The following is a 27,092-nucleotide window of genomic DNA, read 5'->3' on the forward strand; positions in this document are numbered from 1 at the left end:
TATATCCTGGGGAATACGGCACTTTATGCAGTGTGTAATAAACTACAAAATATGAAAATAATGTTTATGAAAATTATATAATTTATTAAAATATTAATCTGAGTTTTGCTTTCTGATCCTTAGTAACTATTTATTTTGGTTGTAAAACCATACTAGATTCAGAGCTTTTACCCTAGTATGGTGAATACTAAGGAAAAAGTTGCGAAGGCAGAGAGCTCCACAGACCGTATAAGAGATAGACTAACCCAGTGAGCGGGGCGCGCGTCACCGACGTGTCGGCAAGAAAGAGTACGGACGATCTGGTTTACTTTAACAGTGAAACCTACGGCGTTTGTATCACATAACTCTTTTTAATTATTAAATGTGATACGTTGCATAGTGATGAGATTATGAAAGCCACAGTTTTTTTTCAAATAGGATTTAATATATCTCATTAAAGCATTTTTTTTCACGCGTAATTCTTGTGCAAACATTTTACTTTGGTAAAACGGTAAAAACTTTAGGCACAAAATTTATGAACTTAATTTTGCGTACAAATAACGTATAATTAAATAAGATAAAATAACGTAACATTAAATAAGACTGAAAGTACGTGATGCTTTGAAATAAATAAGGTAAAATTAAACAAGATCTGATAACTTTTTTTTTTTTTTTTTAAATTTAATGACCATTTTCAGGCAGTGATTTTCAAAACTATGATAATATTACATAACAATCATTTATTTGATTATATCATCATTAACCTATTAACATTAAAGTGAAATATTTATTTTAGTATTTATAAAATTCGGAACATAAAATTTTCTGAATGTAATGAAGGGGGTGGGAAATGGTAAAATAAAATCTAGAAGCCCTCAGATTATATATTACGCCCAAAAGGAACCTTTTTCAATGTTTTATGTGTTACTTATATTTATTGAATATATCTTCGCCCGTAAACCACATACATTTGAAAACTTCTTTAGAATTTAGAATTTCCGCACTGGAGATAAAACTGTTATTTTCCGTACAGTGTTCTCTCTGAACTCGTTGAGTTTGTTAATCAAAAATTCGTTAAAGATTTACAAAATATGAAATAGATTAAAACAAATTCGAAATTCAGCCGTCCAGATGCCCATGTTCGGGTGGAGGATTACATTATTCAAAATTTGATGGCTCTAGATACTGTCGTTTTTGTCACAGTGCGAGAAACATAAATGTATTCATGCAGATTCTTCATTATTTAATTTCTTTAAATATAATTCAGGGCGATAATATTTGGTGACAACCCTTTGCAAGGAGACACGGACATTTATACTGAAACAGCGCAAAATGCCGCTTCGAGCTAATAAATTAAATTAACAGTAAATAAAAAAAAATCTTATGCAGAACTAAAAATAATCGCTATAAAATACAAGCAAAATTAATTATTACGGTTAAACAAATTTTAATATTAGAATTAAATGTATAAAATTATTAAGGAGTCAAAAGTGTTTATCACTAGGATGTATTATGAAATATAATTGAAATAAAATTCCTTTATAGAAATTGTGCTAAAATACTCATCTATAATTTTAAAAAACATCACAATTTAGAATTTTAAACTTTCAAAAATTCGTTTTTAAATATTTTAGTATTTTTTACCTATTTGCACCAATAAAAGGGATAAAAATTGCAAGAGAAAATTGCTTGTTTGAAATTTTCTATTAGTTCAGATTTAAAATATTATTTTCTAAAAGAATTAGTTACAAATTTCCTTACAGCATAGGAAAGGCTAAAAAAATATCCAGCCCTGAAAGCATGCAATAGGTTTATAATTATTTGGAACGATAATGATGCTTGATAAATATGCTAAATTGTCAGCGAATCCCGACAATCGATTGGTGTGTTATCTTTCGGATGGTAGATCATCCAGTTTTCCTTTTCCTGTCCGTGTACGGCTGAGCGCCCGAAAGTAATCCTTCTTGACGAGTGGATAGCGAATTGTCTTCATCAGTTGTCGAGTCAGATGTTACGCTGTTAGGAGATTCGGCGGCTTTCGATTGGTTGACTCTTTGTTACTCATCCGTGAGGACTATATTTGAATGAGCGCAAATTGCAGTTCTTCCGTTTACACACCTAAATACTTTTTAAGATTAAGAATATCCATACTTATTCTGGAGTAAACAAAAATATCATCTTTAGCGTAATATTCATTATCGCTAAATTACTGGTAACAAAAATTATGATTTTTGTATTTCATTCTCAATGAGGCTTCTGTTCAAATTATCACAAAATTAATAATACTAATTTTAATCTATATATTTCGTTTAGTTCTATATATAACATTGTTGGTTTAATTGTTTTGTATAAATAATCCCCCGATAAATAATTAAATTTGTAATAGATAACTGATAACTGCACATTTTGTTGAACTATCTATATAAAATTGTTGATATAATTGCTTTAATTCCTGTATATAAACTAATATACAAGATAAATAATTATATTTGTATCAGAGAAGAGATTAATAAATAGATGTGAAAAATCGTTTCTTAATTCGGAAAAATTTTTAAAGACTTTTACTTAAACTGTAGAATTTAGTGTCATGCGCGTTCAAGATTTTGATTCTTGAATGGAAATGAGTATGATTTTTGTAAAAACTAAAAAATTGAAATTCAAACATGTCTTACAAATTTCAGAACTTAAGGAAGATAAACACATCAGGATCGTTTAGTGACTGAAAATAAAAATAGAAATAAGTTTACAATTAAAATACATGTCTAATGAAGATGCATTGAAACTCAAAGATTTAGGAGCAAAAGTTGAAATCAGTACTTTCCGCGAATGAAACAATATGTAGTTACATAATTTGCATACGCAGAAGGCATACATTAGCGAAAGCATTCGTAATAAATGCATACAGGAATTTTCAATAAGGAAACATGTTAGTCAAAATATCTATGTGTTTGTGAAGAACGTATATATCAGCGTTATGATTTTTATGAAGAAAATTGAGATAGATAGACCAGGAAAAATAAGTAGCAAAAATCTTTTTCAATGACGCCACTTGATGGGAGATAAAAGAGCGTTTCAAGAAGTAGCTCTAGTCAGAAATAGCATAAGCTCAAAATTGCAATCGTCTTGTTATTTGACGTTTGTAGAGCAGATAAAGTGAAGCAACTACATTGCCAGACCCAGCAAATTAAGAACAAAGTGTCAGCCACTTGGGATGATCTGTTTAGATCCGAAGACTTGACGCCACATGTCAGTTACTGTACATAAACTTACTTCCTGACTTGCAACATAGACAGTAAAATTTGCACCTCCGCAAATGGTTTATAGACAACTATATAGAGATCAGTTGTATGTAAGGTGACCAGCGATTTTTGTTCCACTAATACTTTCTATACAGGGAACCACTTGAACTGGTCGCAGGATCATCTCACATTAATAAGGTAGCATGTTTCAACCGCAGAGCAATAGTTTGGTAAAAAGACTGACTTTCAATTATTATTGATGTAGAGAAAATTTGGAACATGATATCACACTAATGCATGCATACAAAGGCGGCTGTTTGATTACATGTGAAGTGTTTGCTATCAGCCGTCAATATAACTTCGCAATTCCGTAACTGATATCCTTACTTAATGTAATCGCACATTCTAGGCACACTTTTCTAGGTTTCTTCTAGTTCAGATAAGATTGTATTCTTCTGCTTTGCATTATAATTGCCGACATTTAAATTGTTACGCCGGTGAGAAGATTGAGCCAAATTCGCGTTAAAGTAACTGTGCAGTGTTTGGATATTAAGTTTTAAACTTGAAATTGACTGTTACTTTAAGTTACATCGCAACAAGGGACTGGCTGTTTATGTGAGCATGAGAAGTGTCATTCAAGGTACAAGCAGCTAACACGTCATCCTATACTATGAGTATTTGTTGAAACTTATTCTCAATTTGTTTCTGACTTTTAAAGTGTAGTAACTTCCGTCCATTGGATATAAAAGTGTTTTATCTATTATTGATCTCTGTTTCTATTTATAAATTTTATTATTATTTTTCTGTGCAAATTGTATATGCATTTTATGTGTTACTGATCATTAAAATCGGCCCTGCGTCAGAAACGCAGTTGTTTCAGCACCCTTAGTATTGACAGAAGTTTATTATCTCAAGAAACGATCAAATTTAAAACATGGTGTATCTGAATTTATTTGAATAAACTCATTAGTAGTAATTAAATGATCGAATGAAGACGCATTCAAAGACATTTTAAAAATTCAAATACTTCTAATAAGCACGCGTAAAATAAATATAAAAATTTGAAAATATTTTTAATTTAACAGTTTTAAACAATTTAAAGATTTTTCAACCATTTATTCCCTCAACATTCAAATTAAGGATTTTTTTAATAAACGGGATGAGAACAAATGATAAAATTTCAAATTTTTCTAGAAAAATTGCATAAAAAGGAATAAAAAGATCAGAACATATATTATAATAAGATATTAAACATCGAATCAGGGCACATTATAAATCCCCAACTAAAATATACATAAAAATTAATGTATGGTAAAATATAAAAAAGTGTATAAAATACATTAAAATTGGAATGAACACAAATAAATTTGAGTAGAAATATGTAAAACGTTGTAACCTTCATTAAAACTAGCTTAACAATTCCTAATTTAACTGTACATGAGGAAAGAATATGTTATTTGCTTCAAACGTACTATGGTAATCTCTCTGATGAAACCAATAAAAAATTAAAAATGGGGATAATTTTTTAAAAATCAAAGGAAATATTGATGACAAATATTATGATTACAAATTGGAAATGCCCTTTCTCAAAAATGGCAGACTATAAAAGGACGGAAGTTCCGAGAACAGATAAATTATCTGGAAGCTTGATTAGAAGTTTTGCAAATACTGTGTATTGAACTATTATTTCAAAATATCAGACTTTATCAGAATCTTTTATCGTAGAATATAAAAGGAAAGCATATTGGCATAATATATGTGAATATCAAAGACTATTAGAAAGATCTTTCATCGAAAATGAGGACTTAATTCATTGGGAGAGCGTACGTTATCTGAAAGCCAGACGTTATTTGGAAAAGATACTAGACCTTATTTGAAAAATGTAAGATTGGAAATGCTTCTAAATTGTATTGGGAAACAGTTTCAGAGTTCCAAAAGTGATAATTTCATTATACAGAAATCGAGAAATATGACATTAGTTTCTAGACATAAAAATGTATCAGAAAGTATTACAGAACAATTGAAAGATGTTAAAGAATGGAATGATTTGATTTTAGGTATCATATGTCAAATACTTTCAAAATCTTCTATAATTAAACGTATTGATAAAATAAAAGATTGTGACATTGTATTTAAAGCGCATGTGTCTGAAGAAGATGTAAATTCTATTTTCAAGGAGGTGGTTTTAAATTATTTAACTGAAACTTGTTCAAAAATCTAATTTTATTATTCTTTTTTTGTAATTAAGGGTGCTAAAGAAACGGGACAGCCTTTTTTTCACACTAAGAGCACCGCGTGTTTCATGTTTTTATTAGAAATTTATCATTTATCCTCATTCGATATTTAATCATTTATATTTTTTATTGTTTTGTCATTCCTCTATTTGTATATGTATTTTTATTAGAAAATTTTAATTTATCCTTATTTGATGTCTAATGTTTTCATTAGAAACTTTCTCGTGCTTTTATACATTTGATGAATCATTTCAGAAAAATGTGAAATTTTGTCATTTGTCGTCATCATGTTTATTAAAAATTCTTTGATATGAAAACTAAAGTAAAGAATAATTTTTGAAATTTTTAACTCGTTAAAAATTATTGATGTAGACATATTTTTTATTATTTTATGTTTATTTTATGCGTGCTTATTATCAAAATTCCATATTTTATAATTTCTTTGTATGTGTCCTCATTCGATCATTTAATAACTACTGTTACTCAAACCTATTATTCAATTTTTCACAGTTATTTCTTTTAACATATCCATAAAAGATTTTTGATTGTTGCTTTTGAATGCTATTTTGATACTAGTTTTTATTTTTTAATTATTATAAATTTCTCAAAATCTTAATTTGAAGATTGCTTCTGCTCCTCAATCTCATCCTTAGATGGAGATAGTTCGTTTTTCATATTTATTATTGTTGCATTGTACTTACTTCATATATAGTTTCTTGACAGACAATAATGTTGCTTACTTCCAAATAACCTGACAGTCATTATTTAGTGATTAGTAAGCTCAGGTGAAACGGATTCCCGAGATTTGATACAATATACATTAGTAATAAAAATTCCTATCTGCGATAGTTTCGTCTTCTATTAATCAAATTCCTGGCAGTTGTAAACCCGGTTCTGAATTATAAAAATGAAGTGAATTTTGTTTTCCTTTGCAGCAAACAAGTTCAGAATCAAGAAACAAAAACGCAACATTATATAAACATGAATATATGCAACATTTTACATGAACATTGTAAAAAAAAGCAGAGTCTGATGTTCCATTAGGACATGAAATATAGCGTTTCCGTTTAAAAATGGGTGAAAACTAAGAGATTCCCCCTCCTTTTATTCTTTATTGCAGCTGCGGTCTGTGGTCGAGTGATTAAGACCGATGAACTAGTAGTCTGACTCGGGGTTGAAGACACGAATGAAGTAGTCATATGATTGCTTTTCCATATGTGTAACATGAATACAAGCCGACTTCCCTTAGAAAGTCCTCAAAGAAGGCATTCCTCCCATTAGACTAATAACCTCATTATTTTAGGCTATACATTGTATTTCATACCGGAGAAATACCAATCTGACAAATGTCACAGCTAGTGACAATGGTTGTCTCTGTGTTTGGAAAGGTAGAAAGATAGATATTTAATGAATTCGGTTGTTTACTATATGTTGGATTAAAAAATATGCACGAGAGTTAAATACATTATATTGATTACATTTATTGAAACGAATGTGTTTCATTGTAATTCAATAAACATTTGTATGTTTCGGAATTGAGCATTTAGAAACATATTGTAATAATAAAGCGGGCAATAAAATATAATAATCTGAAAGGATCTAAGAAATTTCGTCTGTGTGTTGGTTTAATGCAATCATCAGAACATCTAGACAGTAGTTGAGAAGTTTTTCCTCTGTTACGTGTAAATATGTAGTTTTTCCTCCTTATTTAAACTCCTATTGCTGCTAGATGCCTTTTTTTCTCCATAAGTTAATATAGGTAACAGAAATATATTATTAATGATACCACTTTTTAAGTTTTACAACGAAATGGAGACTAAAGGAGAAATTTAAATGAGTAATTAAATTTACTTTATCCTACCATCCAAACTACACGCTCAATTACTAATCGGCATACATTTAGTTGTTTCAATGCTACGTTTATAAACAATGACGAAATTCCCATTGCTTTTGTTAAAGATAATGAAAATTTTATTAAATTGTGATGAGCTTCATTTTGCCAATTTTTCCACAGTTAATTTAACAAGAATCGTAAAGCTATATAAACTATTTCATTTCTCATAATCAAGAGAACGTTTAGTCTAAGATTGTTTATTTAAACTTTAGTTTATTCACATTTGTAATATATGAAATAATATTGTAAGTAATAAAAGGAAAAGTAAAGTTTTTGTCGAACATAATAAGAAATAAGTAGAAAAAGGAGTCAAAACATGATCACAGCATGAAGGAAAATTCACTCATTAATAATAAAAAAATCCATTTATGTCCGAAATGATAATTTTCAAGTACCTAAAGTTTGAAGAATGTAGAAACTTTGTTATGTGTTTCTTTCAGGTATAAACTGGTTTTGAATTAGGAAGATATTTTTCAGTTTATTCCACGCGTTTTCATTTTAAGGTATAGAAAATATTCTAAAGTGAATATTAAATTTCGTTCACCAACCTATTCCTATTTGTGTATGAGACATACGAATTTTTATGAACCAAAGAAAAATTAAAATTAATTTTTTTTGTTATGAGCAAATGTGAAAAAATAGTATATTTTCTTATTTTGCAATATTTTTAAAAATATTTATTTAATTTTCACTAAAGGTGTTTTATAATAAAAATATGTTAACAAAAATTTATACTTATGCCAAACTATGATATTTTTAAAAATATTTTGTATCCCTGTATGATGAGTTGAATTAATAACTTACCGTATTTTTCTTTTGCAGCTGGAAGAAAAGATTATGTTTATGATATATTTGATGTTAGTTCCTCTACAAAATCAGGTTCTGAACATAAATTCTGAAAGTTGACAGTTCTTTTTGCTGCTCTAATTTGAATTCCCCAAGCAAACTTCTAATTTCTAAATGTCGCAATCTCTACGTAATTGTTCAAATATGACAACTAGATTCCTGTTGAAATCATCCGGATTTTTTTGGAAAGACAGCTCCAGATCAGTAACATAATGTTACAATTACGCAAGCAACGTTTCTTTCAGTTGCTGACGACTGCTTGCATTATCCTTTCCATCTGGAAAATGGTAGCCTGTCAGAGGAGAACTAAAAGGACAGCTATTATACCAGGTGATATCATGATCGGTGCTCTCTTTTCCGTACATCATGCTCCAGGGCAAAAACAAGCACAATCACGCACATGCGGTGATATTAGAGAGCAGTATGGCCTTCAAAGGGTCGAAGCTTCATTTCAAACAGTGGATGAAATAAATAGGAACGAAACATTACTACCAAACATCACATTAGGTATAGAAATTAGAGATTCTTGCTGGTACTCACCAATTGCTCTGGATCAAAGCATTGAATTCATTCGTGATGCTATCAAACTGAATGACGACGTTATTGCTGAAGCCAATGCATCCAGCGTGCCAGTGGAAAATGTACCAGAATGTCTAGTTAAACCAGCAAAATCCCTGAAGAACTTGGTTGGTGTCATCGGACCTGGATCCAGTACTGTCACTATCCAAGTACAAAATCTTCTGCAGTTATTCAACATTCCTCAAATTGGTTATTCTGCTACGAGTCGAGATCTCAGTGATAAAAGTTTCTATAAATATTTTCTGCGGGTCGTTCCATCTGACTTCTACCAAGCGCAAGTGATGGTTGATTTAGTACGGACATACAACTGGACTTATGTTTCAACTGTGCACACAGATGGTAAGTGTAGAAATTTTGAACTTAATTATTTAAATGTTTATTCATGAGTAGAAAAACAAAATCTTGCACTCAATTGCCCATTAGCTTGGGTAGCACGCAGTACACAGAAAAGATTATTTTTTAATTAATTTAAAATTTAAAAAAATACCTGTTTCACAATCTATTTAATCTCTATAATAAATTTATTTAAGAATTTTATGTCAGTGTTCGAAGCAAAAACGAACGAAAAAAAAGAGGGGAGATCATAGTTAGAAATGAAGAAAATAAGTTAAAAATCGTTACAATTGCGCTACGCATCTAAGATTAATGGCTGTATATTTAATTTTAATAGATGTTTTAATAATGTTTCTGCAATAAATTAGGCGTAATAACGTCTAATTGAAAAATACAACTCACAAAATACTAGGCTATCTTTACTTACCACTGACGATGACCATGATACTTCCTGATGATATTTTCCTTAGGCAATACTTTTTTACGGTGATGGTTTGTGATAATAAATTTTCATTCGTTCCTCAATAAACATGGATATTTTTGTATAAAGCTCAGTTATACAAAAAAAAAAAAAAAAAAAAAAAAAAACCTGTGAATAATCAGGAAACGATTGCAAATTTTTCCAGTTATCTCAGAGTTACTCTATTTTGCTATGTTAAAACTGAGAAACAGCTATTTTTGTTATAAAGTAAATGCAAAATGTACACAGTATTGATTACTAAAGCCTTTTAAAATTTAAATTCATTCTGTTAACATATACACTCACTCTAAAACCATATCAAAAATTATAATTTTAATGAAACTCACTGCAGTTTGAGTTAATCGACATTTTTAGCTGTGAAGTTTTCGAAACATTCAGTTTGAATTTAGAATTACTCAGCCTTTTTCAAAGATATAATTTGTGATTTGACTGTGAAATTTTGAAAGAGAGGAATATTTATTTTTCTATCAGCTGATTAATAAATATATTTTTCCTGCATGCCAGTTATACCCTACACTTTGCCGGGCAACGGGATAATTGTTAGTGACTCTTACTGCCGTATCGAAGGGTCTGGAATCATAACCCGGAGAAGGCACGGATGTTGAAATGTCTAGAGTTTTCGGCATGAATTTGCTATACATATATGACGAGCCCGAAGTCCTCTCGTGCAGTTTGGTGGTCACAGAAAAGGAGTGGAAGACCGTCGGACCGCTCCTCAAAGACCTCTTCCTTAAAAATTGGGGTGGAAATTATTCAGCATGTATTGCTGGCCTTCAGCATCTTTTTTATGCTGAAGGCCAGCAATACATGCCAGTTTGTACTCTTTGCCACGATAAAATTCGTTCTGGAAAGTGTTTAAGGTGTTACACTTTAATATGAGTCTCTCTTCTCAAATTTATAGCGTTTGATAAAGTGATGTTATAATTAATTATTTCAAAACACGTTTTGAATAAGTAATGTAAATAACGATAACAAACATTAAACAAAGTGTTTAAACTGAAAGAAGCAGATATTTCTCAGATGCGAAAATATTATCTCTAACAGTAAGTAAACATGTAGTATAAGATCTGATAGGAAAAGATGTAAGTTTGCCTTAGAAGGGGTTTTATATGTGCACCTTCTTCAAGGCAATCTATAGTTCAGAGACAGTTACATTAGACGTGATGAAACTGCATACCATGCTCTGATGCAACATTCCGCTGCTTTAAATTCCGATAATTCAGTATTGTAGGAACAGACTATCTATTATATCTCGGGTATGTCCCCCGAGAAAACATTTCTAGAAGCTCAGGTCTAGAAAATTTGTGTCGAGACTTCTAGAGTTCAGGTCACCTCCTTGCGTGTTTCGACTGATGCAGCTTTGAAGAAAGTTATGTTAAAATAATACATTGATTTATTTACTGAACGTGGGAGCATGATGTTCGTTCTCATTTTCATCAGGTGATTAACGACATACATTTCTATTTAAGGTATAACAAATTTTAAAGCAAAAAATATTCTCTTTATTCTTTTTGATATTTTGTTTTTCTCCTTGAGCATAAAAGCTCAAAATAACATCTTGTAAACGATATCATGTCTAATAGATTATTACTCGAAAAAATAAACATGACCAATAATAAAATAAATATATCCAATAATCATACCTATACCGTTTTTGTTAGCATAACATTTCCCACTTTGTCGTATATAAAAAAAGTTATCTCAAAACGTATCTCATACTCGAACAAAAATACAACTTCGAGCTATAATCATCCGACCAGCACCAAACGACGTGGACGTAATAATAGCTATTCCTTTTATCCCCGAGAGAACGACTAGACACCAAATAAAAGCATAAATGTTGAGTTGGTGATGATACCACCAAAAGAAGAAAGTTATGGTTAGTTTATAGCCGCAGGGTTAGCGTCCAGGATAGAAAAAGAAAAAGAGGGAGAACATTGGAGGAGAAGAAATGTGTTTGAGAATTCTATTCATGAGGAGATCGTTTAAGTACTAGTTCGTTTCAGCCACGACATTCGATTCGGTGAGACCACAACTTAAATCGATCTGTGTTCTTTTTTCGTTAGGACTGTAAATTGCAACTGGGAGAATTTTCCAAAGAATTGCTGTTCTTTCTTTCGGTAGTTAATTTTACACTTGGAGACACTTTACTTCAAAGTGCGACAGATTGTTAGAAATGTTCTGCAGACTGTGATACCTGCCACATTATTTGAGTTGCCATGTGTTTGACGCCGAATAGGTATCAGTAATAAACTGTCCTATAGAGAGCTATTGTTATTTCTTTCGTTAGGATGGTCTGGTGACTGAGTAAGCAAATAAAATATCACAAAAATGATGCAATTTCTTTGCAAAAAATTTTTTGAATTTAATTCTTGGCCATATCTAATAATAGTAATTTGAGTAGCTGCTGACTTCTTATGGGTAATTTTAACGCCTCGCAGAAAACTTCATTTTTATCCGGTTAGATTGAATCATTTGTTATTTAAATTCTGTATAATCAGATATAGATGTTAAAAACAAGTTATAAGTAAAATTTAAACACTAATTAAATTTAATTTTTGAAAATATGTAGGTTTTGATACGTTTTACTTTATATTTATTGTTTCACCACCGAATTTAACTATTAACCGTAATTTAACTATCTTAAAAAATCACTCTGTTTCACACATTCCAGTGACATATCGCAGTGTCTTCCACTGAAAGAATAGTCAACAAAGAAGATGACTTAAAACAAGTCTTCGTTTAGTTCGTCAGTCTGTCAAGTTTTAATCGACTCATGTAATAACAGGTCCCCAATGTTTGCGGCACTGAGGGAACTGGGACTAAATTCCTTAATACATATTGACATTCAAAAATTCACATGAGTATATCTCTAATATAAGTCACATAGTATGCACTTTTTAAATAAATTTACAAAAAAGGCATTGATTTGGAGATTTCCTGTAATGTATTTTAAATATACTGCAATACAATTTTAAGCGACCAAAACAATTTAATTTTTCTGTTTAACTTATTTGGACATCAAAAAGCTCCACCTATAACAGAGTTTAAGCTGGCTGAATACTGGTAGTTTTATCTGGTTTGGGTTCGAAAAAAGACAAACGGGTTGGTTACATGGTTGGTGTTTGTAATTTTCCTTATGTGTAACGTGAATACGAGACATTTATTTCTGAAAGTCCTCCACAAAATATCCATCTACTCAGATAGTCCTTGTGGCTTAGCCGTATTCAAAATACTAACCTTGTTTTTATATCACGAAATCGTTTTTGGAAACGCGGTTTTGAGCCTATGATGTTATTATACATCATAATATCTTTCTTTTCCAGTATGGATTTCTTCTTTAATATTTTATTTAAATATTTATGTATCCTTTCGTTATATTGCTGGTGATAATTAATCACAAAATTGAAAAACGCTATTTTTAATCTCCCTTACAAATGATCCTTTTGAAAATCTATTACAGTGGCAAACACTTTTAACGATTTAGATAACACAATTTAAAAATGCTTTAACTGTCTGTTCTAGACAGATAAACACGGATCTATAGCTATGAAAACATCCATTTTCAATCATACAAAAGTTTCTATATAGCACGTTAACATATTAAATTCATAATAAACTCACAAATCATGACCATAGCCTAAAACCCTTAATACATATTGGCATTAAAAAATTCAGACTTACATATTCAGCGCAACAAACTAAGAGGAGATAAAGGATGAGCAGACTTCAGAGTTTCATAAAAACAAATTACGGGAGGCTGAAAGATAACTTTCTGAGTAAATTTATGTGATCGGCCCTTAACACATTCGCTTACAGTCTTTAATATTATTCGTTATTGTTCGTTGAGTGGAGCCATTCTCTCTATCAAGCGAAATACCAGTTCAAAACCGTCTCTTTATTCTAGTTCGGAAAATTCGTTACTCGCTAACTAATTATCAGTCTTTGTAGTACTTCCTGAATAAAAATACAGCATCCGGATCATCACACATCATCAGGTGGAAGTGGATATTTTAAATCGCTAACTAAGTATCAGTCCGGAACAGTACAGCTGATGATCTTCCACGAAGCCTATACGTCTTCAGTAATTTCTGTTTTATTTTGCAAATGATCGAAAATAATGACCACATTACTCTGATTTCTCTCTTTCATTATCTCACACCCATCTACCAGTTTATCATCCATATTCTCTTTTTCTTCTGCTTCTTCATTTTCTTTAACCTTCTAATCCTACTCCAAGCAAAAGCCGAAACCCAGAAAAAAGGCCCTTTTTCGACAACCTGTTTCCGATTTAGGTTAGGTTATTTAATTACGGCAAAGCCTCGAGGGCTATATGCCTAAGGGGAGGGATACCTTCGTGGAGGACTTTCTAAGGGAAACTGGCTCGTATACACGTTACACATGGGGAAAACCACGCAAACACACCCTTGCAGCCAGCCCGTTCGCTGGATTCGAACCTAATTAATCTAACCGAACCTAACCGAAGTATTAATTAAAAGACCTCTTCTGCGCAGTCATGCCTTACATGCAATTAATTAGTCACTCTCAGTCTCTCTACCACCTTTCTTGAACCAGTTTCAGCCATGCAGCAATTTAATTTATGTTAAAAATATATGTCGAGAATATTTTTATATGTGGTCCCAAGAAAAGGGACTAACGCATGTTTTTTCTCAACTCATTCACCATGTGATGTCTCCACTCATTTCCACGCTCCTACAAAACGTGTCTGAAGAAAATAATAATTCTAGCAGAAGTTTGTCTACCCTTTTGTTTTTCTTTACATTTGAAGAACCATTTAAATAATTAATGGCGCTATGATCCAAGTCAGCCTCTTTTTACAAAGCTACCACATCCGTTACCTCCCACAACAAAATAACTTTAATCAGTCTTTCCAGGCCTCTGACGATTCATTTGTAAGAATACAACTTAGAAAGCTTGCGTCCTTTCCTCTGAACAACCCGATGCTGCTCGTTTACTCTTTTTTCCTGCACCAGACGCAGAAAGCGAAAAGGATCCTTTATTCACAATCAAATTGTTTAGTTTGCGCTTGCATGTCGACTTTCCTGTTAAGGAATCCCACATCATTTAGAACTAACCTTTTATTATTATTATTTACATGTTTCTTCTACATTCTTCCGTGTAGTGCAGAACTATACGGAAGGGTGGAATGCCTTAGTGGAGAACTTTCTTAAGGAAACTGGTACGTATTAACATTTTACACATGGAAAAACCACGAAAACGCCCATGCAGCCATTCCGTTCGGGGAATTCGAATCTCGGACCGAGCTACCAGTGTTTAGGGACTTTAACGCTCGGCCGCTTGTGCACTAGATTTAACCTTGGAGTCAGATTTTCTACATAACTCTCTTCCTCTCTCATTTCTCCCCCCAAAATTGCATTGGCAAAGACATTATTATTATTTTATAAAAGTCTATTATTAGACTTAGCGAATATTATCTTCCTAGGATGCATTTTAGATTTAGTGGAGGTACTTGAAACGAAATTTGGTGCATGCAAGAGTATACTTTACTTTTCATCTTTTATTATTAAAACATAGGGTTGGGTTCAGCATTTTGTGTTAATTTCCTTTAATGAACTTCACTCGTTTTATTTTTTGCTATTTGTTTTTTAAAATTCCATTTTGTATTATATGATGGTAATCAAATTTAACTTGGCTTAGTTAAATAACCTTACTAGACTGCGAGACGTCATTTTAGTCTTAACCTACAGTATTAAAACACAAGTTACAAAATCACCACATAAAAACAACTAAACAATTCATTCTAACTTTCACTTGAAGTTTATAAAACAAGAAGCGCAATAAATTGATGTTTTGCTGCTTGCGAACTTCTAATATGTTAATACAGTAATGCGATATATAGGAAGCAAAATGTTAAATCCGAAGCATCTGTTCGTTCAAAATCTCATTCATCTGCAAGAAAGGAAGGAGAGTTGTCTCATTCCTTGTCTAGTTTACTAGAGCTTTCTTTCCCTATACTTACTTTTTCGCTTGTTATTTATACTCACTTCATTTATATTTTTGATGATATAGGGGATACAGAAGACGTATAGGAAAGGTGCAACGTGAGAAATAACTTTTTACCTAAAATAAACCATAGACATATTTATAAGAGAAAATTAAAATAATTAAATAAAAATGCGGTAAAGTTATTAACAGGAAGGAAATAAATTAAAATACGAACAAAAACAAAACTAGAAAATGAAATAACAAATAACTGAAAATTCTTTGGCCTTTTTGAAGAAGTAGTCAAAAACTTTCAATATAGCATTGTTGCGGAATTATATCCCAATGGTAATTAAAGGTAGTTTAAAGCAATATGGAATTAATGATTTTATAAAAAATCATTCAATGAAAATAATTTTGCAGCATACTTGGACACGCTAGTAATTAATGATCTTAATTTTACAATATTGCATTAAAATTCGCATTCTACACTTTTGATTATATATATGGCATGACACTGGAAGAAGCTCGTTGTAATAACTTAGCATGATAGATGCACGCATAAACTAGAAACTTGCAGACATAGCTGAATTCAGCTGTTTCCTTTTTATTCACGGTTGGCATACTTTTTGTTTAGTCCAACACAAATCAAATCGGCGTTACAGCGCCTTGTTGTTAAAGAATGGTTTACGTCGTATAAACTTGAAAAATATATTTTTGAAGGCAGCATGTTACTATAGCAAAGCGGAAGACTGCGCAGACTGCGGAAGAGTCTGTGGAAGATAGAAGCGGAATATAGAGAATCCGAAGAAAAGACCTTTTGCAGAAAGGCATGATTATATTAGATAGATTACATTTCGGATAACATTAAAAGAATTTAAGAGAATTAAGTTTCAGATAGAAAATAGATAAATATTCGGAATGATGGGTTAAGATTTTATTGCATTCCAGGAATAATTGGGCTTAGAGATCAGATGACAGATCAGTTTTCTGAATTCCAGAAGGCAAAGATTATATTAGAAATGTTATTGCTTTCCTATTTTTAAAATGAAGAGGGGATCATGCTCAAATTTAAAAGAGGATTTAAGTTATTATGGGAAGTTAATTTATTATTGGATTAGTATATATGCAAAATGTAAAATATCTAACATTTTCGGAATACAGTAAACTTATCTTCTGAAAATTGTTAATTATGAATTTTGCCATTTTGATTTCAATACGTTGCAATTAAATTAGGGTTAGAAAAGACACTTCCGAAGCAGTGTAAATACTATAGAACTCGTGACGGTGCAATGTAAACACTATACAAACACAATACAAAATTATGGCGCAAATATTAAGAACTCTATTTTGCCATCAACGGAATTTCAGAGAACAATAGAAGTGTAATAAGATACAAATAACATGGAAAATAATTATTCCATTCAATTCCATATAACGTTTTGTCTGTATGACAAAAAATGTATTGCATTTGAAAAGTTTGCTCATTAGTAGCTTATTTTATTGTTAGTTACATACGAACAAAGATACCTTGATAATTAATACAACTGATATTTTCTCTCCAATGCTTTTATGATAGAATTTCAAATCGGTCTCTACATATTTTGGTTCTTTTCAATATGCATTTTGTTAACCTTGTTCGTTCATGAGCTTTCCCAATTATTTTATGTTTCACGTAAAAAAAACTTTCTTCTTCTTCTGTGAGCGAAGAACGAATTGCTATTTTGACATCACTTAAATACGAAGAACAGTTTTACATTAATGAGAAAACTTTCTTTACCAAGGTTGTACTCAAACTGCTGTGTTAAATATGTTAGTATGTTAAACCCTAATATATTTAACGCAGCATTATTTACATTGTATGCCATCAATGTAAATTAATATTGTTTCTTCTCAAGTTACATTTATATCTAAACATTCGTAATCATGCATTAAATTCATACACATCTTTCATTAATTTTAAACCTTACTTTAATCTTGCTTGATTTTCTATATAGGGAAAACATTTCTAATGTATATAGACTTTCCTTCTTTTTCCGACTGGTCGTGTAATGTTACGCTTCCAATTCATAATCCAAGAAGCTTACAAAATTTCTCGTGATAAGTGTTAGCATTCGTAATGGCGTAGGATGTTTAATTCATCTGTCGCATTTAAACTTCATATATTTTACACACTTGTCCATTAAAAACAATATATTTCTTTTTTTAAATTTTTGTTTTTACTTTTTTTTATATTACATCTAAATGATTAATTTTATATCGCCTCAAATAGTGTAGCATAGAGGTGAGGTGGGGAACCTTTTTACCACGAGAGGTCACATTTAAATTAGGCAGTGTAAAAGGAGACCGCATAAGTTAATATACCTATAAAATGCGACATTTATGAAATTAGTATAGTTCTTAAATAGTTTTATCACTGTATTGTACAAATTTAGAATATAAACATTTTGTATTCATATAACAGGGGTGGCCAAGCTTCTTGATAGTCCGTGCCATTTTTCAAAATTTAAAATTTTTCGCGAGCCGCAATTAAATACGTATTTAAAAGGTATGCAAAAAAGGTATTAAAAATTTTTTTACAGAAATTATATTTATTAAAATCATATAAATAAAAATACAAAATATGTGTATTGAATTTAAATATTAAAAATTAAACACATTTATTTTACTCCTCTTGAGAATTCTTTAAAATTTGGTAAATAATTGGTGACAGCATTTCTCAGTAATTCTTTGATTTGCTGGTTCGTTAATACTGATCGGTGTTTGGATTTCACGAATTTTAAAGTGGAATAAAATGATTCACATAAGTACGTTGTTCCGAATATTGGAATAATTCGAGAAGCAGCTTTTATTAATTCAAGATAATTCGATTCTGGTACAAATTTCCAAAATTGAGTAATCGACGTCGATTTATATTTTAATTGGTTATATTTTAATTGTAGGGCTTGTATTGGTTTAATCGTAGAACTTGATCTTCTTGCATCTCTATTCATTCTAATTCTCCAGATGCTTTTTGGGTTGTAATTATATTGGAAATGGAAAACTCAGCTTGAATTATGTTAATTTCAAACGGATTCAGAAAAAAATCAAGAGACGATGGACGGAAATGAAATTTGTTACAACGTTGCATTTAATCTTTCATATTTGTTGTCTGTAATTTAAAAGATATTTTGAAACACATACGGAAGGATAATAATTTTTTTGAATATAATAACACAAAAATGAAAAGGGAACTGGGGTACATTTATCGAGAGCCACAAGTAATCCTTCAAAGAGCCGCATGTCGCTCGCGAGCCGTAGGTTCGCCACCCCGGTCATATAAGTTTAATAATTTATTATAACATTCATCTTTAATAATTTTAATAAACAACTACATACATTTAAATACAGTTTGAAATAAAAATAATAAAATTAATGTATTTTTCAATAAAGCTATTACATTATAAAGAAAAAAAAATAGAAAAGTAATAATATTAAGTTATAAAAAACAATATTGCAACTGTATGTGAACTAATGTTAAAGTCCGATGCACAATTTAATTTAGTGGGGTATTTGCATTTATTTCTTTTCCGAAAATAATTGAATATTTAAATCAACCTTCGTAACGCGCAGCCATAGATCATCCCTTAAACCAGCATCTGAAATTTGCGATCTTAAACTAGTTTTAATTTTTGTAATGTGAGAAAATGTTGACTCGCAGCAGTAAGTACTTTTCTAAGCAGAGAAGTAAACGGAGTGCATGCTGTCGTAGGCATAGATTTTCAACAGCATTTTTCCAGATTTCTGTGTGATCTTATTCAACGTCAAAAACGATCTGATGACAATATCTTCTTGCAACTAAAATAATTCATTTGTAGTTCTGTAGAAGTCTACTAAATGAAAGTTCTGAAGAATCTACTAAATGCAGTTCAAATGACAGTTTCATAGCAAGTGTGTTTATCAAAATCTGAAATTATTTCAGTGTATTCTTCTATTAAAAGGTCCAAAACACCTACATATTCGCTGAATGCATTATTTTTACATTTTTACTCATTCAACACTTTTGCTAGCTCCGAAAAGCGTTCTGCAAATATATCTTAGCAAGAGAGCAATGCTTTCAAAAATGTTGTTTTTTTTCCGAAACGATTGGATCTTTTCCACATTTCATATATATATACTTGATTTTATCTTGCAGGCAAATATTTAAATTGTTTTGTCAAAATATCAGACAAAAATGCAATATCTCTGCAAAATGTTTCATCTGGTAGATCTCATAGGATTCCCTGTTTTTGATAAAATATTAAAATGAGCCGTCGTAAAGTAAAAACTTTTATTAAAATTTGTCCTTTTGACAGACAGCGAAACTTGCAATAATACAGTAGATCGCCACTGTACATTTCCTCGTCTAAATTTAGGATCATCCGAAATTCATGATGACGCATTACATTTACGCGAATATAGTTGACAGTCGGAATAATTCTATCCAGAGTGTCTTGCAAAAGGGTTATTATTGCTCAAAGACTTGGCTAATGGAAAATACAGTGAAATGATATCAATATTTTGAAGTTTTCTTTTTTTAATAAAGCAACGAATCCTTCTTTTTTACCTCTCATGGAAGTGTAGACACTAACTAAATTACTGACGTTTAATTATAATTCTCTGAAGTTTTCGAAAATATCAACTCTGCGTGTTCTTCCAGTTAGTGTACCCAGCGCAAGAAGTTCTTCATAACACCGAAAATCTTTAGTTATAGCACGAATATAACACAAAACGTGCGCCGAGTCAGATTTATCAAATAAAACAAATGAAAAGTAAACATCTTCTTTTTGTATAACTTTATGAAGTTGCTCTGTTACATTTACAGCTAATTCGTGCTGTCGATCTGTTATAGTTCTTCTTGAAAGATGCCCTTGCTTGTATTTATTAACTTTTTCTGGATCTAACATATCTACTGTTTCAACAATACATTCTTCAGTTATTTCTATGTCACTAAATGGTCTGCCTCTTTTTCCAAGTATATGTGCTATTTTGCAATAAACAACAATTGCAGTGGTATTTATCTTTACAAAAGCATTAAAAGACACCTATTGATGATGCTTTCCATTTTTCAATTTTTAAATTGCAGCTTGTCGAGATTCATCTTTAAATTGAAAGAGTTGTGCTCTTTATGAGCCAAATAATGCTTATTTGCATTCGCCTTTTTCAAAGCAGTCAAAACTCTATTGCACAATAAACACACTATGTTATCTTTCACAGAAGTAAAGTAGTAATCTAACTCCTACTTTGCATTAAATGTTCTGTCTCCTTCGTTTAATTTTCTTCTCTTACAATTTGACATGATGGAGAAAAAACGAATATGAAATAGCATCGTTAAGAAAGCTCATGTTTACTAAAAATACAATAAAATTGTGTATTAGTGAAACTCCAGAATAATTAAAACAATAACTAGGTTTTCACTATGGCCGACAGCAAACGTACATGTTGGAACATGAATGCTGAGGGGTTCCATTAGAGGAAGTAAAGTAAGTACTGTCTGTCTCTCAGAACAGCCACCGTCACGGTGTCTGGTGGGTGGCTGTTGCTATAGCAAAAGGGGTTAGTGTATTTCAAGTAGGGTTGAGCAATGGCCAAAAATAAGAACAAAACAGAAGCATTTCTGTTGTTGGACGGGATCAAACTGACAAGTGCGCCAAAATGGTAATAATTTTAGAGTAAGAAGGACTGCTAGAATTGCAATACTGCAGCATTCTAATTCATGTTATGCTAAATAGATGGCAGCACGTTATTTAACTCTACTAATTTTCAAACTTTCGTAATGAATATAATTAAATACTAATTAATACAAGAACAAGAGGCGCCGCACAAGAAACTCACAGATTCCGCATGCAGCCTCATGGCCGCACGTTCCCCACTTTTGGTATAGCATATCTGAACGATAATTTTATAAACATTTGCATCATTAATTAATCAATAAAAGGGGTTTCTAATGCTGCAAATAAAGCGTAATTGTTTGCGCTCACCCTCAGCTTATTATTTTCAAATTTTGTTAATAAAAAAATCTTTTACTAAGCCAGTTTTCTTCCTTTTCATTCATCATAAATTGTTTTTTCTAAAAATTCATATTATTCATGTTTTTTCCGTTAAAAGTTACAATTAGCAAGAAAGTAGACATATTCTAATCTTTTCTTATCTTTAAAGGGGGCATTTTCAATGAAAAATGTTAATTCAGATTAGAAAATTCTTCATAGCATATGATTAATACTTCAGTTACGGTAAAAGACAAATTGAATATATAGAGAATGAGATATACCTCTGAAACTAATTGATGTATTAAATAACGCTTCCGCAGACAATATTTATTTTTTAAAATTTCATTAAAACTTAATCTTTCATCTGAAGCGGATTCATTAAGTACTCCTTATGATTTTTTTATTTTATTTTGAACGCTCAGAGATATCATTCATTACCTAAATGACTTTCTTTCTAATTGCGAGAGGCTCAACTGCGAGTAGTACTTAATTATGCTAACTCTAGTATCTAACTCATTTTTTGCGTTGATGTTTATGGGAGTTTTATTATTTATGGACCCCATTCAAGAAAATCAGACTCAAAGTTCTCGTCCAGATGGAATGTTAACTATATGTATTTTCATCTTCATTCCTTAACCCTCTGCGGTCTTTTTTTACTTTATTTTGCAGTAATTACAAGAGGGAAAGTTTAGATGATTTTTTTTTTTTTACTTAAAATACGATACTGCATGAGATATACAGTTTGTTCGTAGTATGTTTTACTGAAAGGGAATTTTACATTGCCTTTTTCTATATCACAATTTAATTCTGATGTCAACGATCTCGTAGCCTTCCTAAATTCGAGGACCGTTATGGTACCAGGACATTTATCAAAACTATATAAGTATTTACATTATTAAGACCATTTTGTAATGTATCATGTTTGTAAATTTTATAATAATGTGCCCATCCTTCTAATTGATGTAAGAAATTTCAGAGCCATATATACAGACTGCTCACCTAAAAACTGTATTTAAAAGCCTTTCACCTTTTTGAATAGCATTTCTATGTAAAATTGGACATATTAAGTATGCATGGGTTCTTAATTCTAGAGATTCATAGATTTCTTCGACTTTTTATGACATAAACGAAGGTGTGGTTTCGGATGTTAAGCATCAATCGCAATGTGTTTAGACTAATGATCGGGAACCATAAAAAATCATATCAACCTTCCTTTTTTACTATCGTGTAATACTTTTAAGTCTAATATTATGAAAACAAGGATCCTTTGCGATATTTTGCTCATTTCTGAAATTAAAGTTAATTTTTTTTAATTAAAATTATTTACGATTAAAGCCATTTCTAAAATGAATTATTAATAGGATCTCAGTTGCTTAACACATATATTTAATTTTTCTGAATTATTCTAAAATAGCTTGCCTGTTATTACTTATTTAGCATGAAAAACATTTAAAAAATGGCCTTAAAAATGGCCGTTATACATAGTATTTACTGTACCTACATACATGCATGTATAGATAAGTGTCTGCATATATGTATATTTGTAAAAGTATAATATAATGTAATGGATATAACTTAAAATGATCATTAAATAAGAATTATCTGTAAAAGTAAGATTAGAAGATATAGTGAAATTATGTGAAATGAAGTGTTTAATTTGGTTAATAGACTCCGATTCATACAGAACGGAAATAAAACTAAATGCTCTTGATATAAATTTTCAAAATTTCCGCCTTTTAAAAATTTGGTTTTACTTGAAACCCAAGCACTTCTTCTATAATAATGAAAGAACATCATCTATCCTGACCTATGACATTGGTTTAGATATACAGACGGACTGAAAATAAAACTTTAACTCCTTTTGAAAATTGATTTATTATCCTATAACAAATACTTGCTTTTGCAGACAAAAAGACACCTTAATACCTATATCACTCATGGCAGATACTTCCTTTATATTTGAGTAGTGTTTCTTCCGATGATATTCCTTACTCCAATCATTACAAGGGCAAAATACCAGTGATAAGAGAAATAGACGTAATAAGATATAAAACCTGTTATTACCACCAAAATGCTACCATCAGCAAAGAGTATTTTTTTTTTACTGAAAAAAATCAATATTTTTTAATGTACATAAAAATTATTGGATATTTTTTTTATTTCGCAGAATTTTTAGTATTTTACAGTTAAAGTTTATTTTATATCAAAACTGTTAATTCTTTACTGGATAGAAAGCTTTAAATGGTTGTAGATTTATTAATCTAGACTGACCTTGTATGCTAACGCAAAATTAGTTGCCCTGGAAGAAGAGAGATCGTAATATTTATCTTTCGAAATGCATTGCGATATTTAGATTAAGTATGAAAAAATATACATTTAGTGTTAATTATTTAATTTTTTTAAAATAGTTGTAAATTAAAAGATGGATGTCAAAGGAAAATTTCGAAACTATAATCTATATTATAGAGAAAAAGGCAGCAAAATAAGTCTGAAAACATATATATATTCCATACAAAAAGGTTAAAAAGCACTATACATTCCGTATTTAATACTTGTACTAAAATAAAGTAATTTTCCTAGAAGCGCACTGTTTCAGACAATAATCAAACTATCGAAAAGAGTTACTTATTCCTTTTCATAACCGCCAATTGAAATTCAGCGTCCATTTATATTGAGAAGCGACTGTCGCTGTTTCCCTTTTTCTGTATGGAAATGTCAGAATTCATCCATTAGAGATTGGAAAGAATAAGCTCCCATGGCGCAAGTAAACGGATTAGATGCAAACGAAGCAAACTAAATCAATTTAGAAATGCATGAACGTTAGAAATAGGACGGAACACATCATTTAAAGGAAATTAAATGCATATTTTATCGGCAGATGCCTCGTGCTGTTTTCATGATTCTATTTGTTGCGACGGCAACAGCAATGCTTCTTTCACTTATGTGTCTCTTAAATTGATATCAAAAGATGCTGTGCTTAAAACTGGCATGAATATTAACTTTCCAATATGATTATGCTTTTTATAAGCTTATGTATTTGTCTAGGTTTCTGAATATGAATAATAGGCAAATGCATGTCCATTATAATTTTGATTCTCGGTTCCCGAGTTATATCATGCAGATAATGGGTAACGAAATTATTAAGAAGATGGAACTGCAGAAAACGAGTTAGCATTAATGAAAATATGGTCTACTGCTTTCTAATTAAGTTTTAAACGGACAGTATATGAGAAAGAAAAATTAGAAATAATGAAAAAAGTTAAATATTATTGAAAAAAATAAATAAAATAACTACTGGCTAAAACTAGTAAGGCAAGCTCTAAAAACTGAAAACATTTAACTTCTGGTTGACATGTACTTAAGACAGAAGCTATGCGTCGTTTGAAACTGAATCTACTAAGAGTATGTTTTCTAAATTTACCTTAAAATACTATAATATGAGACCAAAGGAAATTCAATTAAACTTTCATGCAGGATAAAACGAAACTTTCTTTAAAATCAAACTCCTTATAAAATCGAATTTCTGCCAATTCTTTGGAATTCTTTTGTCCTGTGATAAATAATTACATCTAAACTTCTTGTTAAAGAATATTCTCATTGAAATTCTACATTGAAGAATATCAGATACACTATACCTTTAATCCGAGTCGTAAATAATACGCTTTGATTCATCAGTATCTTTTATCTGTATTTTAAATGCACGCGCTCTTGTATTTTTAATTTTCCGGCTTAGCTTTCTCCTAATATTCGTCACGCGCTGCCCTGCACGGGGAATAAAACAATTTAATTTATAATTCTACTAACATTAGCTATTTAAATACCAAATCCGTAACAATATTAATCTGAAGGTCTCCAGTATCCTTTGAAGCAGAAAATGTTTTGTAACTGTAAACATTTACAACCCGACGAATTTATTTGATCTCTTTATTTTTATAAGCAGTATAGTAAAATATATCAAACAAATGTAACTGTATATTTAGAATTAACGTGTATGATTAATATGCAGAGATTTCCATCTTTGAATTAATGATAAAATAATATTCATTAAAATACTATTATTGATATTTCATTTCTAAGATTTTCAAACTCTTGACACAACGACGTCGTGAAAATTATGTAGGCGTATGTAGAAATATATTTCTCATTTATCACCTTCAGCTTGACTCGTTTCTCTCACAGTAAAACTTTATCAATGCGCCCAGAAACTCCAAGAATAATTCACTACATTTGCATATCTAATTAGTCAGTGGAATGTGAGCTGTTAGAATCCCATTTTTAACCCATTTTAGATTTAACTGAAAATCTGCCCATGTTAAGGTAATTACTAACCATTTTAAATGTAAATTCTGTACCAGTTTTAATTAATTTTTCTTTTATTTATTTAAACATGGCTAGATGAGCTGAAAAAAGTTTCGTTGCAAGTTTATAACGCCAGATATTATCTCAGAGTCTTAATCTAGATTTCTTCATAGTGTCTGAATCTAAATACCGCAATTAAAATTACAATTTAATTTATTAAAAACACGTTTACGTTTTTTTAATCTTCACCCACACCTCTCTATGAATTCTAAACAATGACTCAGTAAGTCAAGTGTGAACCTAGTTCTAAGACAATGAATACCATATGGTAACCATTGAACAAAGGAATACCAATGTGTTCTCTGATACCATTCAAATTCTTAAATTGAGCTGTCAGACAGAGAACTAACTAGTCAAGATTGTTGCTAGGATGAAAATTTGGAAATTTTTGTTTTTCACGTATCAGATTACTGAAGTGTCATTATAGAAAGCAATTGGCTGTAAGCATTTCAGAAATGCACGATAAATGCGTGAATGATATTGTTTCATTTCTTGAGGGAGTGAATTAGAACTTCTTGACGACTTGTAACAGAAACAGTCACTCGAAATTGTTTTCGGTATGGTGGTTTGGCAAAGAGTCTTGGTGAGCAAGATGAAGACGGAGATTTGTCTATCGCCTAGTAGCTAGTAAAAATGGCGTTTCAATATTTTCAGAAAATAATATAGAGTTTTTCAGCTATGAGATGATAACATTGTATAAAGATCTAAATCATTAAAAATTGCGGCAAAAATTGAAATGAGAATTACCGTTGTCGAATATTCTTTTGATGCTGAAGAAAAGATTGAGGAAAGACAACACACAGAAAGTGAACTGTCTACTATAGCAGATGCCAAGGCTTTAATACATTTCGTTAATAAGGCTTTATTCACATAAACTCAAGGACCAAAAGCCGCGGAAGCTTTAAAACTTTTGCACAAAAAGTGCGAATAAAAGTTTCCTGCAATATAATCACACGAGCCTAAAATTAGATCATTTTAAAATTCCTACTATTAGCTCACACTCTCCCTATATCTTGTTCAAATTTTCAATCGTTAATAAAATATTTTTTATTCATCCACTGAAGTTCAAATACATTTTCTTAAACTTGTCGTGGATGACACTTGATGTTAATACAGTTTTTTCACATATTGTATTTATTATGTATCCTTATTATTTATGTACTTATTTTTGGTCGA

At 30.8% G+C, this 27,092-nt stretch overlaps 1 protein-coding gene across 3 annotated transcripts in view; it reads left to right on the plus strand.

Moving 5' to 3' along the window:
- LOC118181916 (metabotropic glutamate receptor 1-like) overlaps window positions 1–27,092 on the plus strand; it is a 574,264-nt gene that overhangs the window by 364,789 nt on the left and 182,383 nt on the right. For all 3 annotated transcript variants that reach the window (XM_085815122.1, XM_085815124.1, XM_035351151.2), the window contains one exon: window positions 8,169–9,110. In XM_085815122.1, the coding sequence (XP_085671248.1) occupies window positions 8,405–9,110 (706 nt within the window). In that variant the 5' untranslated portion in view covers window positions 8,169–8,404. The remainder of the gene's footprint in view (window positions 1–8,168; window positions 9,111–27,092) is intronic.

Source organism: Stegodyphus dumicola, chromosome 1 (genome assembly GCF_044657685.1).
Source record: "Stegodyphus dumicola isolate Sdum_Otavi_A_Nest chromosome 1, ASM4465768v1".
NCBI classification, from domain to species: Eukaryota; Metazoa; Arthropoda; class Arachnida; order Araneae; family Eresidae; genus Stegodyphus; species Stegodyphus dumicola.